The 19017-nt window shown below is 46.9% G+C and overlaps 7 protein-coding genes across 7 annotated transcripts; 5 read left to right on the plus strand and 2 right to left on the minus strand.

Annotated features, from left to right (window-relative positions):
- Positions 1 to 532: 532 nt before the first annotated feature.
- PADG_07053 (uncharacterized protein) lies at positions 533 to 3883 on the plus strand (the record flags this gene model as incomplete). Its single annotated transcript, XM_010764088.1, has 8 exons — positions 533 to 762; positions 821 to 987; positions 1169 to 1311; positions 1369 to 1473; positions 1631 to 1794; positions 2181 to 2824; positions 2883 to 3261; positions 3295 to 3883. 8 exons carry the CDS (start codon positions 533 to 535, stop codon positions 3881 to 3883), a joined length of 2421 nt encoding a protein of 806 aa, XP_010762390.1.
- Positions 3884 to 6658: 2775 nt separating this feature from the next.
- PADG_12234 (uncharacterized protein) lies at positions 6659 to 7057 on the plus strand (the record flags this gene model as incomplete). The annotated part of the gene is made up of 2 exons (XM_010764316.1): positions 6659 to 6729; positions 6802 to 7057. The coding sequence occupies 2 exons, from the start codon at positions 6659 to 6661 to the stop codon at positions 7055 to 7057; spliced, it is 327 nt and encodes a 108-aa protein (XP_010762618.1).
- A 2795-nt stretch (positions 7058 to 9852) lies between these two features.
- Positions 9853 to 10353, plus strand: PADG_12235 (uncharacterized protein; the record flags this gene model as incomplete). Its single annotated transcript, XM_010764317.1, has 2 exons — positions 9853 to 9986; positions 10056 to 10353. The coding sequence occupies 2 exons, from the start codon at positions 9853 to 9855 to the stop codon at positions 10351 to 10353; spliced, it is 432 nt and encodes a 143-aa protein (XP_010762619.1).
- A 702-nt stretch (positions 10354 to 11055) lies between these two features.
- On the minus strand, positions 11056 to 11430 carry PADG_07054 (uncharacterized protein; the record flags this gene model as incomplete). The annotated part of the gene is made up of 2 exons (XM_010764089.1): positions 11056 to 11170; positions 11240 to 11430. The coding sequence occupies 2 exons, from the start codon at positions 11428 to 11430 to the stop codon at positions 11056 to 11058; spliced, it is 306 nt and encodes a 101-aa protein (XP_010762391.1).
- A 559-nt stretch (positions 11431 to 11989) lies between these two features.
- On the minus strand, positions 11990 to 13454 carry PADG_07055 (uncharacterized protein; the record flags this gene model as incomplete). Its single annotated transcript, XM_010764090.1, has 3 exons — positions 11990 to 12873; positions 12924 to 13302; positions 13359 to 13454. 3 exons carry the CDS (start codon positions 13452 to 13454, stop codon positions 11990 to 11992), a joined length of 1359 nt encoding a protein of 452 aa, XP_010762392.1.
- Positions 13455 to 15724: 2270 nt separating this feature from the next.
- PADG_07057 (uncharacterized protein) lies at positions 15725 to 17492 on the plus strand (the record flags this gene model as incomplete). Its single annotated transcript, XM_010764091.1, has 4 exons — positions 15725 to 15849; positions 15894 to 15927; positions 16065 to 17252; positions 17367 to 17492. The coding sequence occupies 4 exons, from the start codon at positions 15725 to 15727 to the stop codon at positions 17490 to 17492; spliced, it is 1473 nt and encodes a 490-aa protein (XP_010762393.1).
- A 550-nt stretch (positions 17493 to 18042) lies between these two features.
- On the plus strand, positions 18043 to 18985 carry PADG_07058 (uncharacterized protein; the record flags this gene model as incomplete). The annotated part of the gene is made up of 4 exons (XM_010764229.1): positions 18043 to 18236; positions 18291 to 18360; positions 18417 to 18855; positions 18927 to 18985. The coding sequence occupies 4 exons, from the start codon at positions 18043 to 18045 to the stop codon at positions 18983 to 18985; spliced, it is 762 nt and encodes a 253-aa protein (XP_010762531.1).
- Positions 18986 to 19017: the final 32 nt, after the last annotated feature.

Here is a 19017-nt window from a genome sequence, read left to right on the forward strand (position 1 = left end):
AATCCCGTGCTAGCATCACACAGCTGGAGAACTTTTTAAGTCTACTTACCACAAATTTCACAAACAACTCCTGTCAGTGCCAGGTGGTGTGCGTGAACGAGTAAAAAGGCTCCTCCTCGCGTTAGTTTCAACTACCGTTGGGGAAGATGTGCGAGTCAGATTGGATCCGTCATCGGCTAATCATAAGAGGCAATGGGGGCATGCGATTGTCCGCTCAACTTGCTCGCCTGGAGGCAGGTAAGCCATTCAGAGATTTCACACCCAACATGGTTGCCTCCCATTGCGGCGCGGCGGTCCATTTGCGAACTTCAGTGACAGTCTCTGCCTCCCTCCATCCCTTTGTGTGCCAGCACCTTCTATTTTCCTACTTCGCAGCAAAAGGAGTATAAGTTTGATGTCTTCCCCACTGCCTTCTCCCATCGTGAACTTCCTTGCCAGCCTGCGCTACTTATCATTCCCTCTATTCCTCCAGATTTCCGCTGCCCAGCCGGCTATCTCATTCTCCCCTTCCTCTCCCCGGTAACCGCATACCATGGCTCCCGTTGAACGCATCGCCGAAAACCTTGAGAAGCCCGTTGTCTATGATCGCTTGTATTGCGTTATCCGCCTGCCAAATGAGTTGGATGCCTTCTTAGTTCATGATCCCAACTCCGATAAGGCCAGCGCGTCGGTTAACATTAACGTCGGCAATTTCTCTGACGATGATGACTTGCCAGGAATCGCTCATGCCGTAGAGCATGCCCTTTTTATGGGAACCAAAAGGTGAACCGTGTTTCCTTATTTGCAACCAAATTTTCACAGCTAACCTGCCTTCCTACAGCACCCAAAAGAGAATGCCTACAACCAGTACCTCGAAGCTCATGCTGGCTACTCTTAATGCATACGCCGCCATGACAGAGATGAATTGCTACTTTGAAGTAGCTGCCACCTCGACTTCGCCCAAGAGCACACAATCCACTACTCCTTTGATGCTTGCGCCTCCCCCCAGTTGAACCTCTGACTGATGGCCTTCCTAGCTAGATGTCGCAACTCCTGCCACCAGTGCATCGGCCTTGTCTAATGACCTAGTCCCACTGCTCTACGGGGCTCTTGATCAATTTGCGCAGTTCTTCATTGCGCCATTGTTCTTGAAGTCTACTTTGGACCGAGAACTAAGAGCTATATTCAGAAAATAAGAAAAATCTACAGACTGATTCCTGTCGGCTACTACAGTTGAACAAATCTCTTTCCAATCCCAAGCATCTGTATCATCATTTTTCAACTGGAAATCTGCAAACTCTAAGAGATGGCCCTCAATCTCATGGCGTGGATGTTTGTGCCAAATTCATGCAATTCCATGAAACCCACTATTCCGCAAACTGAATGAAGCTTGTGGTCCTTGAGCAGGAGTCATTGGATGAGCTTGAAAGCTGGGTTGCTGAACTGTTTGCTGATGTGGAAAATAAGAACCTCCTCAAGCTGCAATGGGATGATGTCAAGCCTTTCTCCCTTGAGGATATGGGATGACAGGTGTTCACAAAACCTGTAATGAATATCCAGAGCTTGGACATCTACTTCAGATATCAGAATGAGGAAGATATGTTCAATACCCAGCTGTCAAGATATATTAGCCATCTGATCAGCCATGAAGGACCTGGAAAGCATTCTTGCTTACATCAGGGCCAAAGAATGGGCACATGAACTTTCTGCTGGCTCCATGGCAGTTTGTTGGGGTTCTGCCTTCTTCACAGTATCTGTTTGTCTTCCTGAAGACAGCCTGGCAAATTATTATGAAGTGGTGAAAGTCATATTCAAGTATATTTCACTGACAAAGAAGCCAGCCTCTGAACAATGAATTTTTGACAAAATGAAGAACCTTGCAGAGGTGAATTTTCAAATTCAAGCAAAAGTCCTCAGCAAGCCATTTCACTAGCAGCCTCAGCAGTGTAATGCGGGGACCCTACCTGTGGGAATGTCTTCTCAGCACCTTGATCTGTCTTTGTAAATTTGAACCAGAGCTGATTTCTTGTGGACTCAACTGTCTCTGGGCAGACAATGTCAACATCAAGCCCATTTCCCAGACATACCCCGGAAACTGGGATTCCAAGGAAAAATGATACAGCACTGAGTATAATGTCAAAAACATTCCCAGTGACATCCTCTCTGAAATTGGCCATATTCTGAAATCTTCATCCTACCAGCCCTGTCCTGAACTCCATCTGCCGCACAAAAAATGAGTTTGTTCTTACCCGGCTAGACGTTGAGAAGAAGGACATCATTGAGCCTGCCAAGAGGCCTACCATGATTAGGAACGACGACATGGTTAGAGTATGGTTCAAGAAGGATGATACCTTCTGGGTTCCCAAGGGATTGATTGAAATAACCCTTCAAAGCCCATTCGTATATGCATCGCCAGGATCCAATGTTAGCTCTAGACTATTCTGTGAGCTGGTTCGGGATTCACTCTCAGATTATTCGTACGATGCCGAATTGGCTGGTCTTGATTACAATCTCTCTACCAGCGTTTTTGGCCTCGAGATTTCCGTATCCGGCTATAACGACAAGATGGCGGTCCTCTTTGAAAAGGTCCTGCTAAGCATGAGGGACCTGAAAGTTAAGCCTGATCGTTTCTGGACTGTCAAAGAGCGAATGTCCAAAGCGTTCTGGAATGCGGAGTACCAGTTGCCCTGTTACCAGGTTGGAAACTTCACCCGCTATCTTACTGCTGAGAAGGCTTGGAGGAATGAGCAGCTTGCCGCTGAGTTGGAGCACATTGAAGCAGATGATGTTGCTTCTTTCTTCCCTCAGCTGCTTCGCCAGACACATCTTGAAATTCTTGGGCATGGTAATCTATACAAAGAAGATGTGTTGAAAATGACTGATCTGGTCGAATCTACCATTAGAGCGCGCCCACTACCTCAACTCTCAATGGCATGTCCAACGCAACATAATTATCCCACCTGGCAGCAATTACATATTTGAGAACATGCTAAAGGATCCCGCTAACGTGAACAATTGTATCGAATACTATCTTTTCGTGGGCAGTATTGCGGATCCTCTCCTGCGTGCGAAGTCCCTTCTTTTCAGTCAGCTCACGAGTGAGCCCGCCTTTAACCAGCTCCGAACGCAAGAGCAGCTTGGCTATGTCGTGTGGAGCAGTGCCCGTTTTGCGGCTACTACGTTGGGCTATTGTGTCACCATCCAGAGTGACAAGACGAATGAGTACCTCGAATCCCGAATTGATGCATTCTTATCCCAGTTCGCAGCGGCTCTTGGCTCCATGTCGGACTAAGACTTTGAGGGTCATAAGCGCAGCATCATCAACAAACAGTTGGAGAAGTTGACGAACCTCAATTCTGAAACGAGCCATTACTGGTCCCATATCGGTTCAGGTTACTTTGACTTTGTCCAGCACGAGAAAGATGTCGAGACTCTGACGAAGCCTCAGATGGTAGAGTTTTATCGCCGATATATCGATCCCGAGTCCTCGACCCGATCCAAGCTGTCCATCCACATGAACGCGCAGTCAAGTGCTCATAAAGCCACTCCTGAACAAAAGACTCAGCTCGTCGACAAATTCAGGAACATCCTAGCCTCGACTGAAACCCAATTCGACAGCGACAAGCTCAAGACATCATTTGACGACGTAGAGATTTCCTGCAAGGCCAAGGACGCGATTGCTTCCCAAATCAAAACCTTCTTGGAGTCAGAAGTCAAGTCCTCCCCAAGCCAAGTCGACAACATCGTCGGACCGGTTACTGATGAATTGGATGATTTACTGCAAACCATTAGCGGCAAGCCTTCACCCAGCGATGGAAAGAAAGGTGGCCACCAACAGCGCCAGCAACAACTGCATCATCAAAGCTGTTCCAAAGACGCCGACATATATTACCAGCGTTCCTGAGTTCAAGGCCCGTCTCGGAGTCAGCGCCGGCCCGACCCTCGTCGTGGACCTAAGTGAATTTGAGGATTTCGATGCAAAACTCTAGGCCGTTGTAAACGGACTTTCCTCTTTTTGTTACTCATCTATATCATTCTATTTAAATTTATAATCTCTTATCTCTAAAGATACTACTATACTTTAAAAACTTTGCTCTTAGACATAGCCCTATTCAGATACTTGCTAATTACTGCAGTCACTTCACTAACCGCCGGACCCATCCACCATCATGCCGCCAAGTTTCCCTTTGATTCCTTACGCCGTCTGTCCTTGATCAGGTTATTTTTATTGTAGCAAACTGGACACCGTTTATGGCCACATGCTCGACATTTTACCCCGATCCCGACCTTCTTACCACATGCACAACAGTAGAGTCTAGGACGATGGCGAACTTCCCTTGTAACCCATCCCTGTTCGTTTTTCCGTGCTTCCCGATTCAACCGTATTTGGTTCAATAGGTCGTGCCCCTTCGGTTGCTCGCCGCCTCGATCCTGAGATCTTTAATATAATTGGGCGGGATGCCCTGCCTATCTCGAGCACATTGCACCTTGTGTTGCCAGCTTCCCAGCCCCAAGGAACGAGAAGAGCATGATTCAGTTTAGAGTTATTGGTCGAAAGTATCTTCTGAGTTTGTCCCTTTATATATCCCTTACAAGACTGCTCACTCCTCACATTGATTCTCTCTAGGTCATGCAATCTGTTTTCAACTTTCAATGCATGAAGAATGCAATGCTGCAAAAAGATCCACTCTTCATTCTTCCAGGTCAATCTCCTATAATTTTAATTTGAGGAGTTATGACTAGCACCTGAGTTGTTTCAACTCTGGTCAACTAATTTCACAGACTCCATGCATGTTTAGTTGGGACATGATCAAGTCACCAGGAACTTCACTGGCATGATTTAATCATTCATTCATAGCCATTCAGGACATTTTTCATCACTGTAGAGTGTTGCAATAGCACCTTGCCATCCCTGCAGAACAGCACAGTGTTTTCATGTGATGTTACTTCTGGAAATTTTGGCTGCTTGTGCCGCTCTGGGGTTTTGGGCATGATAAGTGGCTGTCAATATGTATGGCGCGTTTTGGCGAAAACCGCCTTGGCCTGAGTCAAAACGCCCGGGAAGCTGGCGTGGCGAAATTCTAGGTGGAGGTGGTGCTCTGTGTATCTTTGCTAGTTCAGCCCGGCCCGGCCCGTTGGTTGATTTATGAGATCAAAATGTTAATTAACACGCTTGCTGGCTGAGGCCAGTAGGCAAGATAGAGTAATATTCCCATTTTTTGTCTTCCTGGATTGTGTGGCTCTTCGAGACAGTGTTTGGCTATAAGATGTTTTGTGGTTCTCCGCAAGAGTGGGAGAAACAACTACATACCTTTTCTTTAGTTATCCAAAAATAAGTAGCAACCATGGCCAACAACCAGGCTCTTTTAGACTACCTGATGGTAGCCCAACCTACTAGAGTCTTCCAACCCAAAATACCAACACGACACCGAATACCACAAACCCAAACTCTAGCTGGGGAGATATCAATAGTGTTGGTCAATGGCCCGAATTCACCTACGATCATGTCCCCATGCCGGACATTACATGTGTAGAGCGATGTTTCAGCATCGACTACAGCCTTCATAAGAACATGACGATCCCTCTGTGAGAATTTCACGGGACACAGTTGCTGAATGGATGTCCCAGCAACAAGCTCTATTAGGATCAGTCGAACCAAGCGCGTGGTAGTTCCACCATCAATTGGCCATTGAAGCGCGTATCAGCCGAAGTAATAGAGCTGAGGGAGTGTGAGGTATACGGCAGTCTCACTGGCATAATCGCGGTCAACACAAAGAAAAGGGTCTGCATCATCTTGTTTGTTCAATGATCGAAGTAGAGAATGGTCATAAATCTTGGCAAGGAGATTTTGTGTCCGTCGGCAGCACATTTCGGAAGCGAAGTACGAAAGATTTAAACAGTAACCAGCTGGGCACTGTGGTTATCTCCAATTCTGACAGCCCCAACCATTTTCAATTCGGCAGTAGTTGGTCCATCTGATCCGGCAAGAGGAGGGTGTTTGATACAACGATCCAAAGGGTGCATTGACTCTCTCTCTCACATATAGCTTCGGAGAGTTGCGAGGATTAGAATGTTGGGGAGCTTGGTTTCGATAGAAGGGGGGGGGTCAGTCAAATATGACTATACTGTATTTAGACTAGCGTTAAAACACTGGCCGCCTTGTGGCAGAATCCCCTGACCCAAAAAAAACCCCAATCCAAGGGCCGCACTCGCGGGATCCCTTCGAACAATTCAATCAATCAGCTACGTACAATTTGACAGGGTCGCTTGGTCGTAGCACCACCTATTGGGTAGCTATGTCAGGTAACAATCAGCCTTTCTGTCAAGCTGTCCGGTTTGGCTGCTGCCTAGCCAGAGGGTCAACACAGAGCTTTCAAATGTTGTCCCATATCTGTTGGAGCCCCATTCTCCGATTATGGACTAGCGCAGCTCCACAGTAATAGCATCCCCGAGATAATTAGCTACGGAGTTACCAATAACCACTCCAGACGGCCCCACCCGCATACGGCCGCAGCGGCACAGCAGCCGTAGCACGTAACCCACACCTCAGATAGAAGCCGATAGGCTAGATAGTTGAATCAAACCTTTCATATGTGATAACATAACCTTAAAATGTGAAAGAAACCCGGCCCCGGCACCTTGTCCCTTAATTCTCTTCCAAAACCACTATCGAACCGTAATGGCATCGTATGGCCCCACTTCCGCACGGAGAATGCGAGTCGTGTTCGAGAACGATTCCACCATTCGAAAGTACGGAACCTGCCTCCGTCTCGAGAGAGAGCTGGAGGCGATGGCCTTTTTTTTTTTTTTTTTTTTGTTCAGAAACACACGACCATTCCGATTCCCAGAATCCTTGGAGGCCAGAGTGTTTAGTGAGTGTGATAAGTATTGGATTTTGATGAGCCGGATGCCTGGAATTAGTTTAGATAAAGCGTGGTCGGGCATGAGCGAGGACGCGCGGAGGGTGACTCTCAGCCAGCTGAAGTCCTATTTCAAGCAGCTACACAGGTTATTACCCCCAAAATTCTGGCTGGATTGGATCATGCACGGGGAACAGCTGCCTATGACCACCGGTTGAAGAACGGGACTCCGTGCGGACCCTTCGATTCTGTGTCCCAATTTCTTGATTTTCTCGTCGAGCCGATGAGCCGTAGCCCAAAGCCGTCACTAGCGAAGACTTACACCGGGCGAAGTTTTCTGATGTTTACGGTGTCAACTTCGCCCACGCCAACCTGTAATATGAACATATATTAGTGGATGAAAACTTGGTGGCAGCCTGAGTAACCCAAGAGCGGGTGGCCCCGTAATTGCCGTCACCAGGACCAGACTTCAGATCATCCAACAAACCCCCCGCCCAGTCTCGGGTCCTTCCAATTAGCTAACCTAACAGACTTCCCTACTTCCTGGTTTCGCTGGTGAACTGCTGCCAGACACGGATTTCGAGGTCCTACACTCTACAGCACTGCTTCTATAGTTAACCCCTGATCAGCCAACCTTCTCTGGTTTACTGTTTTTTCTTGTTTACTCTCTCTTTTGGCTGCTCTGATTGTCACTCTTCATGCTCTCTTAAAATTCAAACCATCCATTTTGACTGTGAGGCTTGTGGTCATTCTCTCTTTCTTTCTCTCTTTTTCTTTTTCTTTCTGTTTCCTTTCCCGCTTGACATCGGGGCAGGGAGATTGCTGGGCTTTGGAGAGTCAATGCTTAAAAAGATCTCAATCCCCCCCTGAAGCTGTACATGTTGATTTAGATTTGGGGTTGCAATGTGTTGCATCAGTTGTCCTATGACCTTATCATCCTGCAGCAGGCTTTCATGGCATTCTATTGTTTTGGGAGAGAGTAATGATATGATCTTCGGACCTGGCCACAACGCTGCTGCTGGCTAGTTCTTTGAGTATTTCATGCAGATGAGCTGAAGTCAAGATTAATGACAGCTATTGATTCTTGCTCTTTTGAATTTTCTAGATCTCTTGCATGTCTGTATCCCTCAGCCCTGCAGGAGTGACAGGTTCCATTTTCTCTAGTTCAAGTGGCTAGGGATGAAGTATGAGAGGATGAGATGTTAGTGAGCCATGTAAGCTGGAGGATCACAGCTGGTATGATTTATAACATCATTCTCTGCTGGTTATTGCATCCCCTTCTAGAGTTTGCATGTGATTTGATTCTGTCCTCATATCTGTGATGCATTAGATTGTTGTAGCTAATCTGAGTGGTACCTGCAGGGGCTGGTCTGGCAGATTTATGATCATCATAGTTGCTGCCTGCTTCTTCCTTGGGATACATCCTGGCATTTCATGGAGTCAGTTTATGGTGTGAGGCCAGGGGCTTCTGAGATGGGCTCACTACCAGTTTTCAAATATAGTTGGGAAGAGAGGGTTTCTTGTGCCGGGAGGAGGCAAGAAGGCATGGAGGCTGCACCTATCTCATTTAGATCAGAAAATAGCACCAGCTTCTTGAGCACAGTGAAACTCTAACAATCTTACTGGGCTTTTGAGCTGGTGTGTACTACACTCCTGAATCCTCTATATAGATGGCCTTCTTCCTTCTGTACTTGCAGGCTGGAACAAAACAGCCTGTGAGTGCAGATAGATGTTATTTTAAACATCGTGGCCTTCATCAAAAACTATACACTCTCTCATTCAAAAACACAAAATCCTTTTGCACCTATCCTGATCACTTTCACCCTGTGTACTCTACATCCACAACACACTCTCTCAAACCACCAGTTTTCCCCAATCCCTCTCATTTCCCTTCCTTCCTGTGTATCCTAGGTTTGTTGACTCCCTTCCATATCCTTCATCTGTATCATACCAGACACACAGCCTATGCACCCTGCACTATTGAAGTCACATCCTCTACTCATCCCATTCCCCTTAACAAGTGTCCCCTCCTGCACACTTCAAGACAAGCCGCAAGCAGCCAAGATCAGGCAGAGTCTGTTCTGCCAAATGATTTCAACAAGGCCTTTGTAGAGAATAGAATTACAGATAGTCTTAAAAAGCAGGACTGTTATGGGTTCAATCACCAACATAATTTCTTGTGGTGACATCATTCATTCCACAAGACTCCATGGCGGCGCTGCCATGATATAGGATTCAGCCCTAAAGATAGGTGGTTTCTATATTCTACTTTCTTCTCTTTCAAGGGCATTGAGTGTTCTGGGCTTCTTGCATTTCTAATCCAGATCACCTTTTAGATATTCTCAGGATGAATGAGGATTGAGGTCAGTAGCAGAACAATTGAAACCTCAACTGCCCTGGAGTCATTCCCAGGCTCTATTATGATCCAACCCACTTTGCTGCCAGGGCATCTCACTGGTGATAGTGAATCAGATCCACTACTGGCTCAGAGCAGCAGATACACTTGATGGAGTTGAACCAGGAGCAGGATGAATCACAGAACCAAGAATGGTCATGTGGCAGTCAAGGCAAGTCTGTGCTGCGTTCCTTTTCCCATAGGCCTATGTTCCTGACACGTGTTTGTAGATACACTGATGGCGATGGTAGTAGCAGAGCCTGGTACCAAGAAGATATCTACGGCGCAGGTGAATTTCGCATCCTCTACTGAGAGTGCGGATTCCACCTGTTCCTCATTGTTGGCTCACTCAGTGGATCAAATCAACATAAGCACGCGGCTGATTCCTGTAACATAGGGTGATATGCCAATCCCCTTTTACAGCACAGCACTGCGGATCTGATACTGGGTCCATGGAGTCCATGGTCACAGTTGTGGTTCCAGCCCTCTCCCCTGATCACCAAAAAAGCTCACTAGTCCTCAAGGGGAAGAGGAGCAAATGCCAAAGCAAACAGCACCCCCTCTGAATCTGTCAACAGAAGACCCTGCGGAAATCAATATGTCAAACTTTAGAGAGCCATGGCTGTTGTTCCCCAGGTAACCCCACACAACTCTGCAATGATGGTGGGGTTGAGTCAGACACCAGTGGCACGAGCAGCCCCTGTGGTAACTCCGACAAAGATTACACCGCGGGTAGTGATGACAGTGATTCAGTGATAAAACTATTGAAGCACTGTAAACTTTCTTCTCAGTCTGCTGTTATCTCCTCATGTCAATCTCAGTCTCACCCTCAGCCTCAGCATCAGGTTGCATGAGCTGTTAGTGATCACTGAGAGATTAAGTGGAAGCCTCACAGCGTACAATCAGCAGCCCGTCACAGAGCGCTCTGTAAGCTCCACTCGTGCGGGCTCTAGACAATGCACATGCTCCAGTCTGGTGGTGCCTGGCAGCAGCGCCGGGCAGACATTAGGCCCACGGCTATTATCCCCAGAGGACATCTCCGCACTGGTGTCTGCCTTTGCTCAAAAGCTCCTGGAGCTCCGCAGAGATTCTTGGACAGGTGCCATGGATATATCATAAATAAAGAGGTAGCTATAGTTGTTGCTGAAAGGGGGGGGGGGGGGGGGGGGGGGGGCTAGGATAAAAGATTTGGAGAGCCAGGCATGAAAGGGCCTCGGTGGACTCGGGAAGATGATGCGCATCTAAAGGATCTGAAGAGGCGAGGCTGGCATTGGTGGGAGACCAAGCAGCAGTTTCCAGAGCGAACGAAAAGTGACCTGCAGCAGCGATAGTCGACATTCCCCGCAAGGGAAGCATCGCCAGGAATCAACATGCAGCAGCAGTAAATGGGAGAATGCAAGCCAATAAACTGATTCTTGTAAATGACTAGGATGCGCAAAAAAATGTTTTCGCTATGTCACTCAGGCAGAGCAAAATGTGCAGCTAGATATATTCTATCTTTGTCTTAAAATTGTAGTCGTTGAATGCGTAAAATTCCATACACTTCTTTGAACCCTCTGAAGAATCACAAATCAGTGGATTTAAATGACTAATTAATTATGCTCATATAAAGGAGTGCACAATTCTATTAGTTCATTAATGATTCTTCTCAAGACAGCAGCAAAGGTTTTTGTGACGATTTGGTAGTCCACGTATCACATGACCTGGCTTCCATTTAGGCGTTCCCATGAACCATCATCACACGGAAAAACGCAAAGAAAGAATGGCAACCCAGAATCATGCTGGCAGGGCATGCGCTTGCATATATCCCTAGCTGCCATACTACGGACGCTCTAGGCCCGATTGCATATCATCGAATAGCTTTTCCACGGCTTCTTTGTCAGGTATCGCACCTATTTCCAGGTCCGCCTGGGCCCAAACACGGTGGCTGTCTTGGCTTGCAAATTGTCTCAGAGTCGGATTGTCAGCATTTTTGTTTATCTGGAATTTATATTGCTTATATCACTTTTCGCCCTTCTCATAGGTCTCGCCATGGTCAAGACGGCCGCCGATGCTTGTGTCATTATTGCCGCTTTGCATAGGGGCCGCTCGGGTGCCGGCAATGCCCTCTCCTGTCGCAATCTTGATCACCGGGGAAGGAGCAGCAAACACCCAGTTCCGGATCCGTTTGAGGGAGTCAACTACTTGACGGCTCATTCTGTCGGATGACAATGATTTAATAGGTTCGATATTCTCTGCTGGTGTGCTGTGAGGCAATCACGACGGTTTTTAGCACGCGGAGTATATCAGGAGCACCGCATCACTTACCAAGAATGGGGTTCATAGGTGGATGGATGGTGAAAGGACAACCAGGACTGACGTCTGGCGAGCACCCCCTTAAATATACCTCCCGGCGCAACCCCCCACGAGGGTCAAAGCGTATGAACTGCATGCCCTCACTTCCCGCCTATCATCCCGACTGCTCCCCACGTGCTTGGAGCCATTGACGCTTCAAGGCTTAGCCAGCCCAACTAATCACATCTTCTGCCTTGCCACCAGAAACAGGCATTCACCATTCCGAGAGCATCTTGGCAGCATCAAACCTGAGAGATCTCAATCCCACTAAAATGAGAATGAACCAATAGTTAACAAGCCTCTGCATCAGCATTTTAGATATCACATTTGTCCTTTCACCCAACCAACTATCTTGATCCTAAAAGAGATGTAATCTTCGCATCAACTGCTGAATGGCCATTCTTCCTCCCACGCCTTCTCTTCATTTTGGTTTCGGGCAAATTCTCGTATGATGAATTCCTTGGCCTGACACAGCATCCTTAGTCTCCTCATACTGCTCTGGCCTCACAACGCCTTGTTCTGGAAATAAATCACCAAGGCTGTCCTTGATGCTCTGCATTGCTTGCATACCGAGTGATGATCCATTCACATCTCTTTCAATCTCTGCTTTTTCCTCATCAGAAAAGTAGAAAGGGTACTGACAATCTTTGCCTTCTGAGGTCACAACGCCAGGAAGGTCTGCCCATGTGCCCTCTAGTTCAACAATGCTAGCGAGGTAGGTCGCTTCGCCATCGATCAGAAGATTTCGAGCAAGGAGTAAGAGGTCAAAGCTAGGGCTTTCTCTGTATTCTAGCACGCGGTATAGCCGTGGGTTTGTTCTATGGACAAATGTTCTGCATAATGAACACAAGGCTTGCTTCTTATACAGAGCTTTGGCTTCCCTTTGGACTTCAATGTCCAGCCTGAGTAAATCCTCGGGCAAGTTAGGCCTTTCGAGACCGTGAAGTTGAGGGCCATAGTAATCCAGAAGGTGAGGCTGGCATGCATGAAATAATGGAGCTAGCTCGGTGGATTGCCAGTCAATGATTCCGACAATTTCTGTGGGAGATTTAGAGTCCACTAAGATGTTTTCGACGTGGAGATCACCGTGCCAGAGACATGATGATGTTATAGATTGGTCAACTGGACAGAGATATTTGATCATGGTGAGATAGAGCTCTAGAGCTCTGAGTTTCCTTGCTCTTGTGAGCTGGTACGTCCCTGGACCATACAGCGCAATTGGTGATTTAGGCAAATTTGGAAGCGCTTTCACACAGGCGATCTCTTGATGGCCTATTGCTGTAAGGTACTCTTGCACTGTCGACCCTATGTTCTCTTAGTTTGAGGGTTTCACAACTCGTAATGGAGGGACTTACATGGACCACGGTCAAATTGAATGGTACTCCTCCCATTATCAACTTTCTCTCTGCTTGTGGATGGCCCAATGACAAATCTCTCATCCAATAGTGTGGCCCCTCCGTTTTCGTAAGACATGCTTTGATGCCTATATCCATTGAGGTCTTGTGCAAAGTACAGGCCACCAAAGTGAATAAATGAAACAGACATCCATGCTTCTTGGTACTGAACAATAGTTTTTACTACTGTGAGGCGGTCCCCGATTTCCATGTGAGGCCAGACTGAGCCTAGCGGCACGCCATGAACCTTCTCCATAATGATATACTCTGCGCCCACAGAGTTTGGTCTCGAGTTCCATGAATATACTTTGGGAACAGGAGTTTTGCATACACTGCGCACCTATTAACAATTAATCAACAGAGACTCAGTAGTTGGGGTGAAGAATAAATAGGTACAAATTCCATTGTCGCTACTTCACTGGCAGTAGTAAGGTGAGGAAGGCCAGCATTAGGATTAAGAATCTTCGCCACGGCTTGCATGCCATTGTCCATAGTAAGCAGAAAAGCTTTATTGTACATGCCATCAGGGGTACTTCTCGACTTGAAGGCAAGATTTGGCACCAACAGCCGCCGCTCAGACACGGGCTAACTCCTCAACGTCAAAGTGGATGTATCGCTGCGCCATTTCATGAGCTTCGTTTTGAATGAATCGGCCACGCGTGAAACGAAAAAAATTCATGGTCCAAACTCAGCGCTGTATCAGATTAACACTGCTGAACTGCATGTTTTCAGCAGTAGCAAACTCACACGACAAGGAGGAGTAGCAGGCCTGCGAACGACCCGCAGACGTGGTGTGGAATGGGGTCTGGCAGATTGAGAAACGGGGTACCCTGCGTCGACTGATAATGCGAAAAGGCTCAAGGATTTCCTTAACCATCGTCACCATATACAGGCGATAAATGTCTAAGGCTGATGATCAAGATTGATTTCTGCTCTGCCCACAACATCAGGTAGCTATCTGGAGCACAGTGGACTGTAACTGACAAATGTTCAAATTTGCAAGACAGGAAGCAAGAGAAAACTTATGTTGTTAGGGAACGGAAAATTATTGACCTTATGCCGCGGAAAAAATGTTGTTCCGCATAATTCTTGGTCGCTCTGTTTAACCAAGCCAGGGATTCATAGAATACATCTTACAACAGAGCAACGATAGCATCAAGCAAGCACAATGCCTACGACAGAAACCCACACTTACTGGAGATGCTCTCACAAATCCTGATGTTGAATTTGACGAGCTGATAACACCTAGCAATGCATGCTAGCACTGTCAAACCATGCAAAGCCCTCCTAAACGGTTTCATCACCCTCTCGAATGCAGAAGATGAGGAGGAGGATATGAGGGCAGAATTGCAATATGCCCGAAAAAGGGGAATCTTGTATACGGAGTTAGAAAGTTACGAGAAGGAAATCCAAAGGCTTGTAGCTTCTCATTGTGGGTTGCCATGCCCCGACCTTGGTACTAGTTCCAAAAATGGTCGAACAAGACAGCAAACAAGCTTGTGTGGCTCCATGGAAGCTTCAACTTGTGTATCCCTATACATATCAACAACTCCGGACAATCACAACCTGAAAAGATGGCATTCAGGGTGCCTTTGCCGTATAAGATCGGTGAAGAAGAATTCCCCGGCAATGCGGGGGAGAAGGTATGGTCTGAGGCTGCAACATACGTCTGGCATTTTAACCTACACAAAAAAGACAGCCGGGGCACATAAGGTTAATTATGCCCTGAACCTAGTGTCATTTATTTAATTTAATTAATGAGTACTACGGAGTTGAGTGTAGGTTACTAGGCATTTGAAATATTTCAATTCAACCTTATTTGGGGAAAGTTTTCTCAACCAGGGGAACCTGACCAAAATTGAGATGTTCATGGAAGAAATCCTCCATTTTTGGATAAGCGTGGTCCATAGGATAGCTACAGGTGTCTAACCCCAACACGGATGCCTGCAGCCTTTTTCCAAGATCCCAACTTCGCTCGTCGTTTTGTTTTACCCCAAAAATTTGATCACCAGAACCACTCTGGGGCCCTCCTACGGATTCCGTGCTCTCAATTTGATACTGACCAAATAACTAACTACCCAATTTTTGTAAGTCTTCCAGTTTTGGTGTTCTGCAGTGCGGTCCACCAACTTTACGGAGGAGTTACATGGGATCAGTTCAATAACAGAGTTAAGATCTCTGTGCAGGGACCGAGGTCAAAGAGAGTCGTCACACAGACGCAGGACGAATATTCAGGACTTTTTTTTTTTTTTTTTAAAGGGGAGAAACTGAGGAATAATGTTCTGCGAAAGAACATCACCATCACAACATAGCGCACGTTTGATTTCTAAGAGAGTCTGCGGATGACGCTTCTGCATTGCGTTAATATCCCCTTTTACCTGTTACAATTGGTCACCACCAACCAGCTCATGGACGGATAACGCAAAATTGGTACGCATTTTATTTCCTTTAGTTCGGGGACCAGGGACGCCCATTGACACCATCGGATCACCATCACCCACGCTTTCTCGAGATCTTCCCACCCCTCTGGAACTACAAATATTCATTAAGAAAAACCAAAAAGGTGGTGAGTGTTAATTGGGAATTTATCTTAGCTGGGCATTTTTGGGGGTTTTAAGTGTCAATATCCCGCAGTTATAATAAAGGGGGAGCCCTCCATGAGTGGAGAACATGGAGGCGCAGTTTCTCGGTATTCAACACCGAAAACTTAATACAAAAATACTCAAGCCGTATGTAGAGACTCTTGCCAGCTGCTGTGATCAATGACTTGCGTCACTGGTGTGCGTTCACTTTCACGTCAGTTATGCATTTCCTCCCATGGATTTGAAGCTGATGGCGTGATTCGAGCTGCAGAATATTTCGTGCCCACGCTCTGGGATATCTTACTGTAACTGGACCTAAACTTATAACTTTTCTGAAAGTTTTTCGCAGAAAAGATTTGACCAACGAAGATAAATTTAACCGTGTGCGTCAGGATATCTTTCATTCCATCATCCCGCGTCCCGTGATCTATTTTGTTTTCTAGATCCATCCAACCAAGCTGTATACAAATGAAGTTTACAAACCGAGAAATGCTGACGTTTGGCTACTTCTCTTGAATAGCTCTTAAAAGTTTTAAGCGATGCCTTGCACTGGAATAGATTCCCTGCATTTTGCGCGCTGCTCGTTGGAGGGTCAACTTTATTACCAGCCATTGTTGAGCCTCTATTCACCAAAGCTGTGATTAATCGACGATTCAAAGCTCGACCAGTTGTGGCGCAGAGCTCACTGCGCCCTATTCGGTTTTTTGCAGCCCTTTTATCAGCGTGGCTGTGCTTCCCGATCCTCAACTCTAAAAAGGGGGTAGCACAACCTCTTTCCGTTTCGGACGAGAAAGAGGGAGAGGCCGCAATCAATGATGTAACTCTAAAAGCAAAAGGCAGCCGGCAAAAGCTTCCAGGCCCTCCTGGTCTGGCTGGAAGGACTCTTGACCTAAGTCTTTTTGCCCTTATTCGAGCAATTGACGCCCTTGTATGCATGGCATGGGTTCGTTGGCAGAAACATCGAGTGTCCCAAAGTAAATGGACGCACGTGGAGTCCCTAGCCCCACAACTGACAGATGCTTGTCTCTTTGTCACAAGTTCCGCAATCGTCATGTGGGCCTGGTTCTATCTTCCAGAAAGATTACCCGAATCGTACTGCAAGTGGATTGAGGAGGCAGCCCAGGTTGATAGCCGGCTTATCGACGTGCTCCGATCCGCCAGAAGAGGCGAGTGGGAGTATGGAAAACCATCAGAGAACAAGCCGCCATTGCAGTCCATGTGTGAAGACTATGGCTTACCTCGTGAATGGGGGAATCCGGAGAAGACAATCCCGTTTCCGTGCGAGCTTGTCCACATGGGTTGCGGCCCTAGCTGTGAGAGACATGCCATCTGGAGGTTCATCAAGGCGTTCAAATTTGCCTGTGCCACGTACCTTCCGCTACAACTGGCGTTGCGGTGGAGATCACGGTCGATAGCAGTACTCTTAAACGCGGCGAAAAACGCCGTCCGCTCCTCTGCTTTCCTTAGCTTCTTTATCAGCATTTTCTACTATTCCGTTTGCCTGGCGCGAACGAGATTAGGACCGAGATTATTCAGCCGTAAACGAATCACGCCAATGATGTGGGATTCCGGGCTTTGTGTTGCTGCCGGATGTGTGATGTGTGGATGGAGTATTCTGGTTGAGAATGCGAAGAAGAGGTTGGAGGTTGCGCTTTTTGTGGCTCCGAAGGCTGCGGCAACCTTGCTGCCAAGAAGATACGCTGAGAAGGTATGCGAATTTAAATTTATTTTCGTTAAGCCCTTGGATGGGGATTCGTTACCTGATTTAGGCAAAAGAAGGGCCGATTTGTTTTGCTAACTATATTTTCCTCCCCATCAACAGTATCAATGGAGAGAACAAGTCGTATTCTCGCTCAGCACGGCAGTAGTGCTAGCTTGCATCCAGGAACGGCCGGAAATGATTAGAGGCGTCTTGGGAAAGGTCTTGGGACAGGTTTTCAATGATTAGGGCGGTAAAATGGTGTTTCAGAAGCTCAACTTTTGAAGAGAAACTGCTTCCCAGTCTTTGGTCCTTAACGTTATTTGGATTCGATTTGAAGTAGTTAGAGAAAAGGATACGGAACTCCGGACAAAAATTAGTTATCTCTCTTGAGTAACATGGTCTTCCGAGGTGGGGGAGCCTAGGCTTTGTTTCATGAGCAATTGAAATTCATGATCAGGGAAGTAAAACTTTTGCTCAAAAGATGAGCTCTAGATAGTTTATATTATTTTTCTCTTGACAATATTCGCCATTCAGCACTTGAAAGATTTTCTATCGTGTTCGATTTAGCTGATCCTCACTTTGGAGCCTAGGCTTCCCATTACAGACTAGCCACCGCACAGTAGTTTATACCGAGATAGCTACCAATACAACCAATTCAGACGTCTCACAGATTGTTTCTGCGCCCAACGAGCCGAGTCACGTGAAATCTCACCCGATCCGGATTGATTGCATCGAAAACTTCTCTCAATGAGCTTTGTTCAATCTAATTTCACACCTCCGCACATATCGAGTTACTATGTTGCCACAGATAGCACCATTCTGGAGTCGAAGGCTTATAGGCCTGCTCCCATTTTCGACTGCTTCATTTGTCTGTAAGCAGCAGCGCTATGCTCCTCAACGAGCCTTCTCCGCGCCGGCAGCGCGGCAGCCAGAAACACTATCACCGGCAATGCAGAGCAAGATGTCACACGAAAGAAATCAATCTGCCTTGTGAGTGTTTTTCTGCTTCTTTCTTATAGTTGGTTTATACCAATACATCTTTAGGTACTATGCTATGAGCGTAATTATCGGAACAATTGCTCTCGCATATGGGTCGGTTCCCATGTACAAAATGGTACTTGAACTTTCCATTCTTATACCTCTGCTCATCATCCTAATAGAGCGCTGTAGATATGCCAGCAAACCGGCTGGAATGGTCAGCCCATTCAAACCCTCCGCACAGAAAAAGACCCTGCCTCCCGCCTCAAACCAGTAACCTCTTCCCGCCGACTACGAATTACCTTCAACGGATCCGTGTCCGATGTCTTGCCTTGGAAGTTCACACCCCAACAGCGGGAGGTAAGAGTTCTACCAGGTGAAACCGCGTTGGCATTCTACACGGCAACGAATAAGGGACCAAATGATATCATCGGGGTTGCCACGTACAGCGTGACTCCCGCACAGGTTTCGCCGTATTTCAGCAAGATCCAATGCTTTTGCTTCGAGGAGCAACGACTTAGTGCGGGAGAATCGGTTGATATGCCAGTGTTCTTTTTCATCGACCCTGATTTTGTCAATGACCCTGCCATGAGATCAATTGACACCATTACCCTCTCGTACACCTTCTTTAGTAAGTTGGAGTCTGGAAATTTTTTACCGACGTTCTGTTTATGATTCGGACGCTAATGGATGCTGCTACAGAGGCTCGATATGATTCAAATGGGGTGCTGAAGCCAGAACCAGGGATGGCGACTCCCTAGCATGCCCTTAATTATTTGCGCGAGGGACAGCG

This window comes from Paracoccidioides brasiliensis (genome assembly GCF_000150735.1).
Source record: "Paracoccidioides brasiliensis Pb18 unplaced genomic scaffold supercont2.10, whole genome shotgun sequence".
Taxonomy (NCBI): Eukaryota; Fungi; Ascomycota; class Eurotiomycetes; order Onygenales; family Ajellomycetaceae; genus Paracoccidioides; species Paracoccidioides brasiliensis.